Source organism: Triplophysa dalaica, chromosome 9 (genome assembly GCF_015846415.1).
Source record: "Triplophysa dalaica isolate WHDGS20190420 chromosome 9, ASM1584641v1, whole genome shotgun sequence".
Classification (NCBI taxonomy): domain Eukaryota; kingdom Metazoa; phylum Chordata; class Actinopteri; order Cypriniformes; family Nemacheilidae; genus Triplophysa; species Triplophysa dalaica.
The window spans coordinates 19,738,338-19,755,940 of record NC_079550.1 but is presented as its reverse complement, the minus strand read 5'-3'; the positions used below and the strand labels follow the sequence as shown (position 1 = coordinate 19,755,940).

At 36.0% G+C, this 17,603-nt stretch overlaps 2 protein-coding genes across 3 annotated transcripts; both read right to left on the bottom strand.

The window, feature by feature from the left end:
• Nucleotides 1-2,380: 2,380 nt before the first annotated feature.
• Nucleotides 2,381-8,336, bottom strand: LOC130428208 (sialoadhesin-like). Its single transcript, XM_056756060.1, has 10 exons — nucleotides 8,213-8,336; nucleotides 6,117-6,155; nucleotides 5,007-5,390; nucleotides 4,617-4,901; nucleotides 4,122-4,418; nucleotides 3,927-4,032; nucleotides 3,785-3,823; nucleotides 2,938-3,006; nucleotides 2,713-2,731; nucleotides 2,381-2,599 (listed from the first exon to the last, which is right to left on the bottom strand). The coding sequence occupies exons 1-10, from the start codon at nucleotides 8,334-8,336 to the stop codon at nucleotides 2,543-2,545; spliced, it is 1,419 nt and encodes a 472-aa protein (XP_056612038.1). The 3' UTR covers nucleotides 2,381-2,542.
• Nucleotides 8,337-11,804: 3,468 nt separating this feature from the next.
• Nucleotides 11,805-17,523, bottom strand: LOC130428106 (sialoadhesin-like). 2 transcript variants are annotated; one of them, XM_056755958.1, is made up of 9 exons: nucleotides 17,221-17,523; nucleotides 16,966-17,004; nucleotides 15,836-16,219; nucleotides 15,446-15,730; nucleotides 14,893-15,186; nucleotides 14,767-14,814; nucleotides 14,554-14,689; nucleotides 14,392-14,421; nucleotides 11,805-11,903 (listed from the first exon to the last, which is right to left on the bottom strand). In XM_056755958.1, the coding sequence occupies exons 1-8, from the start codon at nucleotides 17,273-17,275 to the stop codon at nucleotides 14,397-14,399; spliced, it is 1,266 nt and encodes a 421-aa protein (XP_056611936.1). In that variant the 5' UTR covers nucleotides 17,276-17,523; the 3' UTR covers nucleotides 11,805-11,903; nucleotides 14,392-14,396. The 2 variants fall into 2 exon arrangements, with proteins under 2 accessions (XP_056611936.1, XP_056611935.1); XM_056755957.1 differs by lacking the exon at nucleotides 11,805-11,903 and having other exon boundaries at nucleotides 13,615-14,421.
• Between the last annotated feature and the right edge of the window lie 80 nt (nucleotides 17,524-17,603).

The following is a 17,603-nucleotide window of genomic DNA, read 5'->3' as shown; positions in this document are numbered from 1 at the left end:
CCTCAGATGCAGAACTTTGCCGAACCGGACTCCCTCTCTGAGCGGGAGAAACCGCAGTGCGTGCTCCCGACTCAGCAGAGAGAGAGGTGGAAGCTACGGAGGGTAAAGAGAAGCCGGAGCATGTCTCTTCAGCCTCCCTGACGTCCATCTGCGAGCCCCACGAGCGAAGATTCCGCTCTGCCTCGGCAAAAGCGGGACCATCACCACGCGGAGCTCGCACCTGGCCGTGCTTATCAAATAGTGCTGAACGGGAACGGAGCGTACGCTGTGGTAAAAGTCCACAGGCTTCACAGTCAGCTCCCTCGAGCGCTGACTGTGCATGCTCCGCTCCCAGACAGACTACACAGAGATCATGCGTATCATTGCTCGTGATAAAACGCGAACAAGGAGGAGCACAATGTCTGAAACTTTTCTCTGACATGTTAGCAAACTGGCTAACCAAACACACTTCTTTTACAGAACACACTCACGCTTCTTTTAACTAGACAAACACACACTACACACAGAGCCGTTGCTGAGAAGAAAAGAGCTGAAGTTCATTATTTCGGATGTCGTTTTATACCTCCTGGTCCATACGTCATCTATGACGTAGCGTTCCACTACTGGACGATGTTGACACACGTGCTCAGAGCTGGTCACGCTGAGGCGTTCCCCAAAGCGTTGCCATGGCGACGCAGTGCGAGTTCCCTCGAAAGGGAACAGGTAGCAAATGAAACTATTAAATATGTAAACTTTGACTAAGACAGGACTAACATTAAATACATAAAGGACAAGGTAGGCAAGAGCAATCTCAAAGCACACTTACAAAGACAGGAACGAGGAGTGATACAATGCCGAGCACATGACAAGGGACGAGAAGACATTATAAAGGGGAGAACTACATAGGATAATTAATGAGGACCAGGTGACAGAGATCAAACACTGTAATATGTTTAGTAGAAATGCACATTTTTAAAATGACAGAATTGGATTTTCCAGGGCACATTATGGTGACGTGGATTGCTTTCATCAGATGTTTCCATACATGTTGAGTTCTTCCATATTGGTGTAATAATCTTCATAATCCTTCAATTTAAAGGAACGTTTCAAGGCAGAACAGACACAGATCAGTCAGAAACATGTTTCAGACGACATTTAATGTCATGTGAAGTAATGGTAGTGATCAGATATAAATTTACAGAGCCGAATTTTCGCTGACTGAGATGCACAGGAAGCAATAAGAATGAAAAAGTTAAAGTTAGTGAATTATTTACGCAATTTATAGCAAAGACATGAAAAAAAAACAAGAAAACAACATATTATTTTAGCACATTTATACAAATCTTATCAGTCTACCACAATATTGAACATTATATTTTATACAACAATTTACAGTTTCAGACACATGTTCAAATGCTCAATACCTGTTTGGTGATGGCATACGAGGTTTGGAGAAAGGCTTGTTTGCTGACACTGAACACACATCTTTTGAACTGTGAACAGAGACTTTTATTAAAAAAGAGATAACATTCACGCCACAAGAAATGGGAACTTTGACTTTGTAATATATATAAAAAAACAGACGCTATCATTTTTTCTTATTGTACAGACCTAACTCTTTTATACTTAAACTAATGCATTAACATTCAAGAGACAAGAAAGAAATCTAAATAACATGGGTTTGAAGAGGTAATGATTTCAATCACAAGTCACAGTCTAATGACATATAAAGCTGTAGTCTCTACAGTCTAGCAACACTTGGTGAAGGTTTTAAGTGATGAAGTTGCTTAGGCCCAGAGAACGGATACAACATACAGTATGTACTTGTACTGTAACCTACTAACACTATAATTCACACTTTTAAAGCAGCATAAGTGATGTGTACTTAACACATACGATTCTATACTGTATATGATTATACTTTAATATTTTATAAAGTTTTGCATTTAATTTTAAAGTCTCACTCTCTGGTAAATTACTTTATTGAAGCATACAAGATACCAGTTAATCTTCACCAGTTCTATAGAAAACATGAATCTTGGTGCGACAAAATGGAAATACATGTGAAAATAAATGCATCAGTATAGATCAGAACTCTCTTCTCATTCTATTTATATATATTTTTATATCTGCCGATTTCATTTTTATCAGACAGAGTTGTCTTAGGTGTTGTTAGGTTGGCTTCCCAAAAGCATGCCAGGGCACATGTTTATTTCTAATTGCATGGGAAAAAATGTGATGATCTCTAACAGAAATCAGAGAAAAATTTCAGTAGACACGAATGTTTCATCAACTATGATTTATTAATTTTTGAATGTAAGGTAAAACAGCATTAGAATATTTTAATGTTTATAATGATACACAATTGGTACACGTATGTAAATGTTTGCTCTACTTGCTCACTGGAGTTGAAAACCCAAACCCACATCCAGATGTTTTAACAAAGTTACAGTAAAAAAAATATGTTTAGTATAAAAGCATGTGTAAAATATTTTCATGCTAAAATTTAAAATGACAGAATTGGATTTTCCATGGCACATTAGGGTGACGTGGAATTTTTTCATCAGATGTTGCCATACATGTTGAGTTCTTCCATATTGGTGTAATAATCTTCATGATCCTTCAATTTAAAGGAAAGTTTCAAGAGAGAACAGACACAGATCAGTCAGAAACATGTTTCAGACGACATTTAATGTCATGTAAAGTAATGGTAGTGATCAGATATAAACTTACAGAGCCGGATTTTCGCTGACTGAGATGCACAGGAAGCAATAAGAATGGAAAAGTTAAAGTTAGTGAATTATTTACATAATATATAGCAAAGAAATTTAAAACAACAAGGAACTATCCTATTATTTTAGCACATTCATAAAAAATCTTATCAGTCTACCACAATATTGAACATTATATTTTATACAACAATTTACAGTTTCAGACACATGTTCAAATGCTCAATACCTGTTTGGTGATGGCATACGAGGTTTGGAGAAAGGCTTGTTTGCTGACACTGAACACACATCTTTTGAACTGTGAACAGAGACTTTTAAAGTTAACATTCACGCCAGAACAAAATGGGTGACGCTGTGATATATTTAAAAACAGATGCTATTCTTTTTCTTATAGTGCAACCCCCTTTATACTTAAACTAATGCATTAACATTCAAGAGACAAGAAAGAAATCTAAATAACATGGGTTTGAAGAGGTAATGATTTCAATCACAAGTCACAGTCTAATGACATATAAAGCTGTAGTCTCTACAGTCTAGCAACACTTGGTGAAGGTTTTAAGTGATGAAGTTGCTGAGGCCCAGAGAACGGATACAACATACAGTATGTACTTGTACTGTAACCTACTAACACTATAATTCACACTTTTAAAGCAGCATAAGTGATGTGTACTTGACACATAAGATTCTAAACTGTATATGATTATACTTTAATATTTTAAAAAGTCTTATTCTCTGGTAAATAACTTTATCGAAGCATAGAAGATTCCAGTTAATCTTCACCAGTTCTATGTAATTTTACAAAGGAAACCATGAATCGTGTGAATATAAATGCTTTAGTACAGAGCAGTATTCTGTTCTCATTACTTTAAATATAATATGTTATCTATATCTGCAGGTTTCGTTACTCTCAGATACAGCTTCCTTAACTGACCAGTGTTGTGCACAAATAGTCTGATGTTGACAACGTGAGTTTAAATTAAGACACGTATGTCTTCATAAGTCAAACACCAGATCTAAAAACAGTTGAACATTTTCTAAAAAGATGTATATGACAGAAAAGAAAAACGGGAACGTACCTTTGTGCAGGTTGTGACTCTTGCATATCAGGTGAAGGTCTACAAATAATATAAAAAATATTATAATAAAGCGTCAGATGTTTATAGTAAACAAACAAAACGGATAAATCTGTGAAGAATTAAAATAATGATGTACACGTACCTTTGACTCCTTTTGCATTTGACGACTCCAGCCAAAGCGCAAATGAGAAGCACAACACATGATGAGGGGACGAGAATGTAAAGTCCAGTTGTCTTCAGGTCAAAGACTAAAAGATAGTGGTGATTATGATGTATGTATCATGAAAATGAATACAGGACAAATCAGACATCAAGTGCATGTTTTTAAATCACTCACGTTGCGCATGTAAAACAACAAATGCTGCGATTCTTATCTCAGAAATTGTTCCTGTGCATGTCAATTTCTTCCCATGATCCTTTTTAGCACCCAAAATGGTTACGGTGGAAGAAACAATGGTCGAATTGAACTTTGTAAGGCTTTCATCCTTTCCTGTGACCTGCATGTCATTAAATTTCCATGAGATGGTAGGATGCTCTTTTTGGCAGGAATGGTTGACTGTACAAGTGAAGTTCTTTACAACACCCTCTATGACCTCTGCCAGTTCAGGTTCAATGGTTACATTATAACTGACACCTGAAATTTACATTGAAATCTTGAAATTGGTTCAACTTTAAGACAATCTGAACATGAGTTCAGATAGATAAATCTTTATTCCATTTTTTTACATTTATGCAAAATGAAGGTATTGTTTGCGTTGTATGTCGAAAATTGATTTCATAAGTGTGTCAAGAAAAAAACATGAGCAAGTATATATGGTGACTTTCTACTTACATTTTGCACTTTGTGATTTTGTAGCACTTGCTGTTATGCCTCCATAATGTGTCACTATACACTCGATATCCAAGTGCTCAGCTTTCACGACACCTGTGCGTGTCAGAGTGATTTTCCATTGACCCTTTCCAAAAATGTCCTGTATTTTATCAGATCCTTCTATACCACTCAAAGTGATGTTTGGTTTGCTGTACGGACAGGTGTGGTAGGTTTCACATGTTACTGTAATGTTGTCACCGGTCCTTACACCTCCATTAACATTGATGGTGGGCTTCTCTGGGCTTGCTACAATAAGCAGAAAAGTTACAATGAGAAAACCTTGTTATATGAAATCAAGAATAATAAAACATATAAAAACTTGTGAACACAATAAAGACATTTGAACTATACCGTCCACAAGAATCGTGGTTGTGACATCATAAAACTTGTATGTGCGCCATCCAATACTGTCTGGGTCAATCCATGCATATAATTTCTGTCCATGGTGGGACTGATCCAGATGTGTAATGACAAGACTGCAGTCCCTATTTGAAGTGTTGCCATATAAAGCAGTTTTTCCTTTGAACTTCTCTATTACAGTAGACGGATTCTTGAGATCATAAACTATAGGGTAGCCTTTAGAGACCCACTGATACCACACAACTCTGTTTGGGTTGGTGGGTGGATACGATGTGTAGGAGAAAGAACATGGTATAACCAGACATGAGCCTTTGAGACCATGAATTTCCTTTGGCATTTTCACTTCCCATGCCAAAGTCTCATACAGTAGAACAGCTGTGAGAAAGGTACACACACACACAGACACATGCACTTACACATTTCCACAAATATCTTTGCGAGGACATACATTGATGCAATGAGACCCATCAGATCTAAGTGCCTGGGTGTGGTTGCTTAAAGCACCTTAAGTGTAATTTTCCCTTAAGTGTGCCCTTAAATATACCTTGAGTTTTACTTAAGTTATTCTCCTATTGTCTTTGGTAAAGAGAAATCAACCCCTTAAGTGTTACACTTAATGGAAAAACTCAAGCTGCTTAATGCAACCGGGTACTGACCCGAAACCTAACCTAAACCTAATTATAACCTAAAACCAAGTCTTGACCCTCAAACATCCTTTTAAAGAGGATTCAGGAAGTGAGGACCGGACAGATTTTCCTCACTTTACTCTCTTGGTACTCACTCCACAGGTCTAAAACTCAAAAGTTGTTACAAAGATATATGTACAAGTACACACACATTTAATATTTATTTACATATATATTGTGAGTGTCACTATGTTCGAAAAACGTTTTGCTAACATTTCCATGATATATACATATATATATATATATATATATATATATATATATATATATATATATAAAAGCTCAACATCAGTTTACAGTGCACAACCATGGGTCAGTATACAAATACATGTTTGTAAAGATGTTTGTAAATCATTTTCTGTTCATAAACACGTTCCCAATAAACTGAATGAATGGAAGAGATGTTGTAGCCTACCTTTCAAAAGCAGGTGAAACAAAAACTGTCCTGTCATTCCTGGATCAAACAACAAACAAGAGTCAATGTCTTTTCTTACACCGAACAGATTCTTATGTGCAAAATGATATGTCAATAGTTTTTCATGACCCCTTTTTTTGGGGCTGTGCCGTTATGAAAAACTAAGAAGTGAAAGTGGCTAAAATAGTCAGGTAAACGATTAACAGTGCATAATATTATTTAATGTAATACACTCTTCTATGGTTCATTCTTCACGTTACCTTCTCTACACCCAAACAAGTTGATCGAAAAAGAAACAATAGGAGACTGAGACATGCCTTCGATAGCATGAGGTTTTTATGCTGATACTCAATAATGTATCTGTATATACCTATGATGTAAACGACTGACAATATAAAAAAATGACTTCCTCTGTATCTGAACTTCCTGTGGTATAAATAAATGTGTGAAAACTTAACCCTGTCAGTGTGAACACAAGCTTACAAACAGCCTATTGGCATTCAGAATAATGATCATCTGTGAGATTCCTATTGGTCGACTACTCGATGGATGCACAATATGCATTGATACTTAAACACTTGTGGCCTTGGCCAATTGAGAGCGCATGCATGTTACAGGAACTAAGAGCGCAAGTCTGTCCAATGTCTTGGGCTGCGTCCAAAACCCCCACTTGCGGTCTTTGAACTTGACCACTTGACTACTTGAATGATGTGTTTTCTATTTTTAAGTGTTCTAGTGGGCGTGAAGATCCCAAGGGAGCATGTAGTATTTCTAACCTGATGGGACACACTAAGCAAGTGCAAACATATAACTTTAATGAATGTGTTTTTTTGGGGTATGTGATAAAAAGCAGTTTTACAAAATTCATAACACTGGAGTTTTCATCTATATTATTTGTAATATAGTTTTACTACGGAATTATATGGAATATCAAATCAAGTCAGATTTATTTTTATAGCACTTTATTTGTAATCATTCAAAGCAGCTGTACCCCCCAAAATAAACATGTTAGCCAAACATATAAATCGATATAACCTTAAAAAGTATTTGTAAAACTTGGAATGCTTTCCGCAATATCTCGCGAGACCCCGGCAAAAAGTCTCGTGATATATCCAGATAGCACGGTAACAATTTTAGTAAAACACAAAAATACAATGTATGCGTCAAATTGGTGGATTTTTATTTTATGTTAAAAATGATAAGGATATCAAGTAAAGATTATGTTCCATGAAGATACTTTGTAAATTTCCTACCTTAAATATATAAAATCCTTATTTTTGTGAGTGGATGGCCTACTACAGCACCTCTGATTAACAACTTCGAAGGCAATTTTCACAATAATTTGCTTTTTGCTCCCACAGATTCAAGAGTTTTAAACTGTTTTATCTCAGCCAGATATTGTCTTATCCTAACAACTTATACATCAATAGAAATCTTAATTATTCAGCTTAAAGGTGATGTAAAAATCTCTATTTCGAAAAATTGACCGATAAGACTGGTTTTGTTGTCGAGGGTCACATATAATAAATTCCACTTTTGTGGGTCTAAAGGAGCCTTTGCTTGTGATTCTTTGTTGGCATTTTAATTTTTTTCAGAAAAATGGGTAGCATATGGGTTGATAACATGGTAAATCATTGATCATGGCTGACCCCTCTACCACCACTTAGATTGGATCCTTCTCAATATTTATTATTCTGTGGATTTCAACCTCTACAATACGATAATAAATGAGAATAAATAATAAATTGGCAATATTTTTTTAACTGTGTTTCACAAAAAAATATGTTTTCTTAAATCCCACAAAAAATATTAGACTTAAACAGTGTTAGTATGATTTATCAGGAAGTTATTTTTTACTTTTAAAAATCTCTTCTGGACTTGATGGTGGCCTGCTTGGACTAAATATTATTTTCCTTTTTAATCCTCTCTTTCAGGCGGCTTGCACTCCTCTTTTTGCCTTCTCTCTGACTCCATCTGATTTCAATGTTTCAGGGGCTTGTCCTTATTTTCTGTACAGGAAAGTTTCATTATTTCAAATGAATAGTTCTACCAGGAAAAACAAAATATGCATGCATTCACTCGTTGACCAATCTCACCATTCAGCTTGAGAACATGAGCAGGAGAGCTTTCATCTTCATGCATGACATCAACAACATCCCCCTCGTGAACTACAGCTGTAAGAATGTCTTTTCTCTTTGCAGTGTCCAGAAATGCGTCCATTTAAGTCCATTAACTTAATGCCCACATTTTGTCTGTAATCGCAAAAAAGCACTACATTTTAAAACAGGAAGGAATGAAGGTCAGGAGGATGGATGGATGGATAGATAATATTTGCAATAGCAACACAAAACAGTTATAAATTAATTGCTGCTTAATCTTTCCATGGTAACATATTTGCATATGTAACGTTACTCTATTGAGAAATCTTGTGTATCTGAATTTTTCTGATGTTTTCATTACACCGTTCATTGTTCTAGGGTCTCTTGTATACGTTCAGCTTTTTCAGTTGATGGAAAATCAAGTTTTACTTACCCCGTTCACCAATAGACGGAGCACTTGCATTGTTCTTGATCCAGAGTTCACAGCGTTTGATGCGTTTCCTTGAGTAACAAAGTAACCCAGGAATGGACCCTTAAAGCAACAAAGTTTACTTAAAAGATTTACTTAGAAGACTTGTTTAATAATTTTAATTTTTAAAAGTATGACATCATGCCATAAACTTATATTCATCAATCCTAATTGACGTCAGTATTATATTACATTATATTTTAAATCCATAATAAATCCTAGAGGAGTATTACATTCCTGCACAACATAACACAGTCATAAAGAAACAATCTTAAACTTTGATCTGTTGGATTTTAATTCTGTCCTACAGGATTTCTACAGGATCCGTGAAAATCCAGTCATGGAGGAACAACCCCACAGGACTTTTGGAGGAATGTTACCTTGTCCTGTAGGATTTTCATTCAGTCTTAAAGGATTTCTGTATTTTCCTGCATAAGGAAAAGCTCCTGAACTGTGTAAATCATATGGAGTCAGAGAGAAGGCAAAAAGAGGAGAGCAAGCAGCCTGAAAGTAAGCAATAAAAAGGAAAATATTATTTAGTTCAGAAAACAGACCACCATCAAGTCCAGAAGAGATTTAAAAAAGTAAAACGTAACTTCCTGACACAATCATATTAACATTGTTTAAGAGACAACACATGTGTTTTTCTGTTCTGTGACTATGATTTTGTCTCTCAACCTGGTTGAAAAAAAAATGCTCTTGATTAAAAAATAGATGAAAATAACCAAGAAAATTACACAATACATGTGAGGGACCTGAGAAAAGAAATCAAAACCTTGAGACAGAGAATCAGCAACTAAAGGGCCTGAACTTTAAACTGCAAAACGGTAGGTTTTTTATATACATAGCCTATTTATAGATTTTTGCTACGATTGTATGAGTTTATTTCAACATTGTTTTTCTCTCTTCACATAGTTCTTCGGAACTGGAACACCTGAGAATACTATTTTAGATTTTATTTTCACACCATTCACACAAAAAATACGTATATTAAATGTTTTGTGTGATTTAAGGAAACTTACGTTTTTTGTAAAACAAAGATTACAAAAAAATGCCTGATTAATATGTATTTCAGAGGTTGAAATCCAAAGAAAACGAAACACTTTGAAGGATACATTCCAAGTGTGTGGTGGTAGAAGGGGCACATCCAGGTCAGCCATGATCAAGGATTTAGCCGTGGCTGTTTTTGGAAGGAGCATGTTAGCTACCCATAGTCTTTCTGGAAAATGTTGAAATGCCAGCTAAGTACAGTACCTTATTTTTGAGAATTTATACACTGTATAGTCATGTTTCTCAGGCAACATAAGCACACTGTTACGCTGCAACACTGAGTGGACATAAGAGGTGAGGGAAAATTCACTACAACTTAGCATGTATTATTTATACATGTTTTATTGGCTATGTTTTGTCTCTCTTTTTCCAGAGTCCAGAGTAATTGGTTTCTGCAGAATGTGGGGCCGTGTTCTGTTCAGAGTGTTCATTTTCTTCACACTTATATCATCATTTCATTGTCTTTTGACTAATGAATAATTAAAAATGAACATTTTCTTAAGTAGTTTTTCATTTTTTGTTGGTATATAAATTGGAGACACATAACATTGCTTTTCAAAAGTGTTTTGTTATACAGAAGGCCCACATAGCTTTCCTGTAGCTCAGTGGTAAGAGCATTGCGTTAACAATCAAGATTGTGGGTTCGAATCACAGGGGATTGCAAATACCTATGTAAAATGTATAGGATAAAGCAATGTAAGTCGCTTTGGATAAAAGTGTCTGCCAAATACATAAATGTAAATGTAAAATTAAATATCCCTTCAGGAGTCCCACAGGAAAATGGTCACACAAATTTCCCCACGAATCTGGAGGTGGGCAGGATTTTCCCCTCAGGATTTCCTTAAGGATTGCTTTGTAAGGGTGGTGCTGCTCCAATACTCTTCGCAGGATGTCGGCCTTTTCCGTTTAACAACAGAAGTCGTGCTTTTATTGGATAAGAAAGGATGTTATCTTGATCTTGAAGCTTCACAGCCGACCACCCAATAAATCCACCGTGCCCTCACATACAGAACCTGCTGATTTTGTAGCAGGGGCAGATTATTCCACAAATGTGAAACTGATCCAGAGAAGGTACGTGAGAGTGATTTTTTACCTTTTTGGGATAGTGTAGGGATCTGTCGGGTACATAGTAAGTCTGCATTAGGGACTTCGCAAGGTGGTCGAACCAGTGGTGGTATTTTTGGCCAAGAGTCAAGCCTTGAATTTGAGCGACTACGGAACCAATGTAATGAAGAGAGGAGTGACGTGTGCACTCTTCGTTCCTTGAAGACCACTCTTGCCATCGAGGAGGCAATTCTAATACTCTGAAATCTTGCATTTAGTTTAATATTATATTATATTCTTACTCTGATTAGTGAAAACATATAAACTGTTTTATGAATTACTGAACCTATATTTCTTTATTGTATTGAAGGATGAATCGTGTATTTCAAGTAGTCTGTGAGTTTTGGAGGAAAATGTAAAAAATAATTAAATTGCCCCTAGATCTCCCCCTGAGGGCCACAAGAACAGAAGATGAACTATATACTCCAAACGCACAGTACATACACACAAGGCACAGATTGTACACATTATAAAAATATATAGATGCATTTAACCTTCAGCATAAGAAAATTAAGAACTTTATTCTCAAAATGTCTTATTCATGTTCTTGCTCCAGCATCGCTCTTATCTTGACAAGTCTGAATCCCATCTTTGCCTATGCCTATACATTATGATATACATATTTTTTCGTAGATGACATCTCTGTGTTAAATTACTACCTGTTGTAGTTCAAAGAGCAAGGGTTTCAATAAAATTGGATTCTCAATTCCATTATTAGACCTAAAATCAGACAAAAAGTTCCAGAGTTCAAAAAAATATTGTTTTATTAATATTGATTTGATTCATATTTAAAAACCAGACAGATGCAGCTTAAAAATGCCATACAAATACAAAATGGCAACAAGCATAATGTGCTTGAAAAAAATATTGATGCTAATATTTACTATCCATGGCAAAGTTTTTACAGTATTTTTTTATTTTGTATTATATACTAAAATATATATTTTTAGTTTTTTAAGCTGTCCTGTATTGAGCACCTTTAAGAAACATGATGCGTTTTCATCAGATGTTGCCATACTTGTTGGGGTCTTCACTATTGGTGTGATAATCTTCATAATCTTCAATCTGTAAGGAATATTTCAAGAGAAAACAGAGACGCAGAGGTCAAATCAAAGTATATCAGACACCATTTGAAATTTTTTACCTACAGTGTAAAGTAATATCAGTCATACATAGCGTGATTTTTACTGACTGAGATCTGAAAGGCACATGAGATCAATAAAAAGGAAGTTAATAAATTATTTGAAAGACTTGTCTTAAGGTACATTTAAATCAGTATTTATCAGCCTATCTAATTATCATACAATCATAGACACAGAGAGCATATACTGCTAATGACGTCAGTAGTTCCATATCTGCTAACTTTTGATGTTTTCAGAAAGAGTTACTTAAGTGACCAGTGTTACTTGCTTACAAAAAATGTGTGATGTTGTGAACATGAATTTGAATTAAAACACACATCTTGAATATCATTCTTAAAGTGGCCCTGCAACGGTGTTTCATGCATTCTGACTTCTTTACAATGTTAAACGTTCTGTCTTCTCATGCTTACCATGGTCAACTTGTCAAAAAACGAGTTGGCCGTATTATGTAGTATCCACTGCGCCAGCGATCGTACAAGTTTCGGAAAGTTTTTTCCAAAATATAAAACGGTTTTGTAACAACTTTTCTTAGTCCCTTATTGGACAATTCTCCCGGAAAAGCACGCGGCACGGCCACAGGAGAGCAGGAGACGGAGCATGCGCAGACGTCACTTTCACTTGTGTTCAGGAGAGAGAGAGAGAGAGAGAGAGCGCACGTTTGCAAAGTTCAGGTGTTTGTTTGTTCACCGCATTAGCGGGATGAATGTTATATAAACGGTAGATATAACGCTGGATTTGGGGATCGTTTGAAACTTATATATGGAGCCGTCCCAGCCAATAGCATCTGATTGCAGAGTGCAAGAGAGTAACTGGTAATGGGCGGAACTTGTAATGGGCGGAACCTGTAATTATCCAAATCACACGGAACAACGCGAGATATCAAAAATGGGATGTTGGCAAGATCACCTTCTTATTTTATGCCTTAATAGTATGTGCTGGTTTGTGACGGAAAAAGTAGATGTATTTGACAGCGGAGCAAATGTGTGCACTGATACAAACGCGAAACTAAAGTTACAACTGTTTCCTTAGGACACTATAATAAATAACAAAGATAAAAAACAACTAGTTTTTACATTTTAAGCATTTCTTTAATAATCATTTATTATGTAGTTTAATTAATTCCACGATTCATCATTTGGCCTATTTATTAATTTTGTGCAGCAAAAGTAGACTCCGCTATCTAGCGGTGTTACTACTCGCTCCGTACCGGTAGCAGTTTTTAATTGCTTTTCTTCCAGACGTATGCGTGATATCCTTTGTGACACACCATTACGAGACAGGAAGGAAATATTAACTCTGAGTTTATTTACATGTGTAACATACGACCATCTGTGACGTCTAACACCCGACTTCCACCGGGAACAATCTTCAAGGTTGCACAGGAGAACAGAATGACATGATAGTAAAATACGCCCTCTGCTGGCTACCTCCACCAGACAACAATAAATTACTACATTATGTCACAGTTAATATGTGACACAAATTCAGTTTAATAAACAAATAAATGAAAAAGGTTACGTTTGTTATACACAACTTCTGAAGATATTAGAGTTCTAAATAATTCAACATACTTCAACAAATCTGCATTTAAGAAACACACGATGCATTCATTTATTAATGGTTTATTATTTATTTATGCATCTGTTTATTCTTTTTCACTCATTCACTTCCCCACCCATTCACTCATTCACAAAAAAATGGTTTAACGGTGACAGCCCTAATTTTAATATATTGTCGACAAAACGATACCAATATGTGTGTTACTATACTATTGCATGAAAATTACTTAAATAATTAAATTTAAACCTTTAACTCGGGAAAATATTCTTACCGCTCAATCTATACGACCCGCAATCTTGCCGACATTGTGACGTTTTTTATATCTTGCGTTGTTCCGTGTGATTTGGACAATTACAGGTTACGCCAATTACAAGTTACACCCATTACCAGTTCCGCCTCTCTCTTGCACTCCGCAGACAGACCCCACTCGTCCCAGCGCTAAAAGATGCCGGACATGAACCGCATGCGGTGAGTGCAACTGATGCCTGTGTTTTGTCGACAATGTGTGCGCACGTGCTTTGGTTCAGCCTACCCCTCCCCCCGCACGCGCAGTATGTTTTCGAAACCAAACCTTAAGCTGTATCTATCTTTTATAAATGTGATCAAACCAAATACTCTTCGAAGATACAAAGTATGCAATACTACTCTATAGGATGTATATGAGATTGACAGAAACCCTGTGTTTTACGCCCACTTTAATACATTAATACATCACCATTTAGAAATTCACATTCACGAATATCAAAATAACACTTAAACAATTTTTAAATGTATAAAAAGCTAATGTATAAGTCTGAAGTGGCCCAGTTTGAAAGTAAAAAATTCATAATAAAAAAATTGGTTATGCATACCTCTGTTAATGCATATCATCAGGATGCGGCCTACAAATAATATTGACAATGTTTTATTGACAAGCTACAAAATACTGATTGCAAAAACTTAGTTTCCCATTTGTTTTTTTTTTCACTTTTCCCTATCTCTGGAGAAGAATAAACACGATGCAACACACATACCTGTGACATCTCTTGTATGTACAGACTCCAGCAAGTGTGCACATGAGAAGCAAGATAACTGATGAGGGGACTATGATGTAAAGCCCAGTGGTCTTCCAGTCAAAGGTCATCACTTCAGCCTCACCCTGGGAAAGGGCTTAAAGGTTGTAGCATGTCAAACATTGGTCATTATAATGTATGTGAATAGCTACAAGACAAATACAACACATATACTTGGATTCTGGACAGGAATCGCTGGTTTTGGAGGCTCTGTAGAAGAATCTGTAAAAGAGAAATCTACATACATGATGACACACAGAGACACTTCACAAATCAGGCATGTATTTTTGAATCACTCACGTTGTACATGTAAAGTAACAGATGATTCAATGGGTTTCCCCGAAATATTTGCACTGCATTTCAACATCTTGTCATGGTCTTCTTTTGTACTAACAAAGGTTATGGTGGAAGAGGTGGCTGATTTGAGCTCTGAAAGTGTTTTGTTACTGTTTGAGACCTCCATGTTCTTATAGTTCCATGATATGGTTGGAGGATTCTTCAGGCAGGAATGGTCGATGGTACATGTGAACTTCTTTGCAACGCCCTCTATGACATCCGCACGGTCAGGCTCAATGGCTATTTTTGTATAGTTACCTGAAATAAAAATGGATAATTATCAGTAAAAACAGAGATTCTTGTTTCTCATTCCGTAAGAGCAAAACATATACAGAGGAAAATCCTCCAGACTAAGATTTTTATTATTCATGAATGAAAGAGTTGAATATAAATGAAACTTTTACTTATTTTAAGTTTGACAAAAAATTAAAAGTTCTGTGTTGTCAACATTCTGAAACTGTAACACCCAGATAAAACAAAAGCGATCATAGATGTAATTCATAATGTTTTTAATTACATTTTGCACTTTGTGATTTTGTAGCTCTTGTTGTTATTCCTCCATAATGTGTCACTATACACTCGATATCCAAGTGCTCAGCTTTCACGACACCCGTGCGTGTCAGAGTGATTTTCCATTGACCCTTTCCAAAAATGTCCTGTATTTTATCAGATCCTTCTATACCACTCAAAGTGATGTTTGGTTTGCTGTACGGACAGGTGTGGTAGGTTTCACATGTCACTGTTATGGTGTCACCGGTCATTGCGCCTCCACGAACATTGATGGTGGGCTTCTGTGGGCTTGCTACAATAAGCAGAAAAGTTTCACTTATAAAACCTTGTTATATGAAATCAAGAATAATAAAACATATAAAAACTTGTGAACACTATAGAGACATTTGAACTATACCGTCCACAAGAATCGTGGAAGTGACATCATAAAACTTGTATGTGCGCCATCCAACACTGTCTGGGTCAATCCATGCATATAATTTCTCTCCATGGTGGGACTGATCCAGGTGTGTAATGAGAAGACTGCAGTCCCTATTTGAAGGTTTACCATATAAAGCAGTTTTTCCTTTGAACTTGTCGATTACATAAGATGGATATTCGTGATCATAAACTACAGGGTAACCACTAGAGACCCACTGATACCACACAACTCTGTTTGGGTTGGTGGGTGGATACGATGTGTAGGAGAAAGAACATGGTATAACCAGACAGGAACCTTTGAGACCATGAATTTCCTTTGGCATCCTCACTTCCCATGCCAAAGTCTCATACAGAAGAACAGCTGTGAGAAAAAGTACACACACACATTTCCACAAATATCTTTGCGAAGACACACATTGATGCAATGAGACCCATCAGACATAAGTGCCTGGCCGGTTGCATAAAAGTGTAAGTGAAATTTTCCCTAAAGTGTGCCCTTAAATATACCTTGAGTTTTACTTAAGTTATTCTCCTATTGTCTTTGGTAAAGAGAAATCAACCCCTTAAGTGTTACACTTAATGGAAAAACTCAAGCTGCTTAATGCAACCGGGTACTGACCCGAAACCTAACCTAAACCTAATTATAACCTAAAACCAAGTCTTGACCCTCAAACATCCTTTTAAAGAGGATTCAGGAAGTGAGGACCGGACAGATTTTCCTCACTTTACTCTCTTGGTACTCACTCCACAGGTCTAAAACTCAAAAGTTGTTGCAAAGATATATGTACAAGTACACACACATTTAATATTTATTTACATATATATTGTGAGTGTCACTATGTTCGAAAAACGTTTTGCTAACATTTCCATGATATATACATATATATATATATATATATATATGTTGAGCTTTTATATATATATATATATATATATATATATATATATATATATATATATATTTATATAAAAGCTCAACATCAGTTTACAGTGCACAACCATGGGTCAGTATACAAATACATGTTTGTAAAGATGTTTGTAAATCATTTTCTGTTCATAAACACGTTCTCAATAAACTTCATGAGTGGAAGAGATGTTGTAGCCTACCTTTCAAAAGCAGGTGAAACAAAAACTGTCGTGTCATTCCTGGATCAAAAAACAGAGTCAATGTCTTTTCTTACACCGAACAGATTCTTATGTGCAAAATGATATGTCAATAGTTTTTCATGACCCCTTTTTTTGGGGCTGTGCCGTTATGAAAAACGAAGACGTGAAAGTGGCTAAAATAGTCAGGTAAACGATTAACAGTGCATAATATTATTTAATGTAATACACTCTTCTATGGTTCATTCTTCACGTTACCTTCTCTACACCCAAACAAGTTGATCGAAAAAGAAACAATAGGAGGCTGAGACATGCCTTCGATAGCATGAGGTTTTTATGCTGATACTCAATAATGTATCTGTATATACCTATGATGTAAACGACTGACAATATAAAAAAATGACTTCCTCTGTATCTGAACTTCCTGTGGTATAAATAAATGTGTGAAAACTTAACCCTGTCAGTGTGAACACAAGCTTACAAACAGCCTATTGGCATTCAGAATAATGATCATCTGTGAGATTCCTATCGGTTGCCTACTCGATGGATGCACAATAAGCATTGATACTAAAAGGCTGCTTTAAAAAACAAACACTTGTGGCCTTGGCCAATTGAGAGCGCATGCATGTTACAGGAACTAA

Bases quoted from the DNA above. Each gene is read 5' to 3' on its own strand.
- LOC130428208 (XM_056756060.1), bottom strand. From the start codon at position 8,336: ATGGACGCATTTCTGGACACTGCAAAGAGAAAAGACATTCTTACAGCT. The intron at 6,156-8,212 runs GTGAGATTGGTC...TGTTTGATCCAG, and splicing joins TCATGTTCTCAAGCTGAATG to GAATGACAGGACAGTTTTTG. The intron at 3,007-3,784 runs GTACGTTCCCGT...CTCTGTTCACAG, and splicing joins GAGTCACAACCTGCACAAAG to TTCAAAAGATGTGTGTTCAG.
- LOC130428106 (XM_056755958.1), bottom strand. From the start codon at position 17,275: ATGTCTCAGCCTCCTATTGTTTCTTTTTCGATCAACTTGTTTGGGTGT. The intron at 14,690-14,766 runs GTATATGTGTTG...ACAACCTTTAAG, and splicing joins GATTCCTGTCCAGAATCCAA to CCCTTTCCCAGGGTGAGGCT. The intron at 14,422-14,553 runs GTATGTGTGTTG...TATTATTTGTAG, and splicing joins ACATACAAGAGATGTCACAG to GCCGCATCCTGATGATATGC.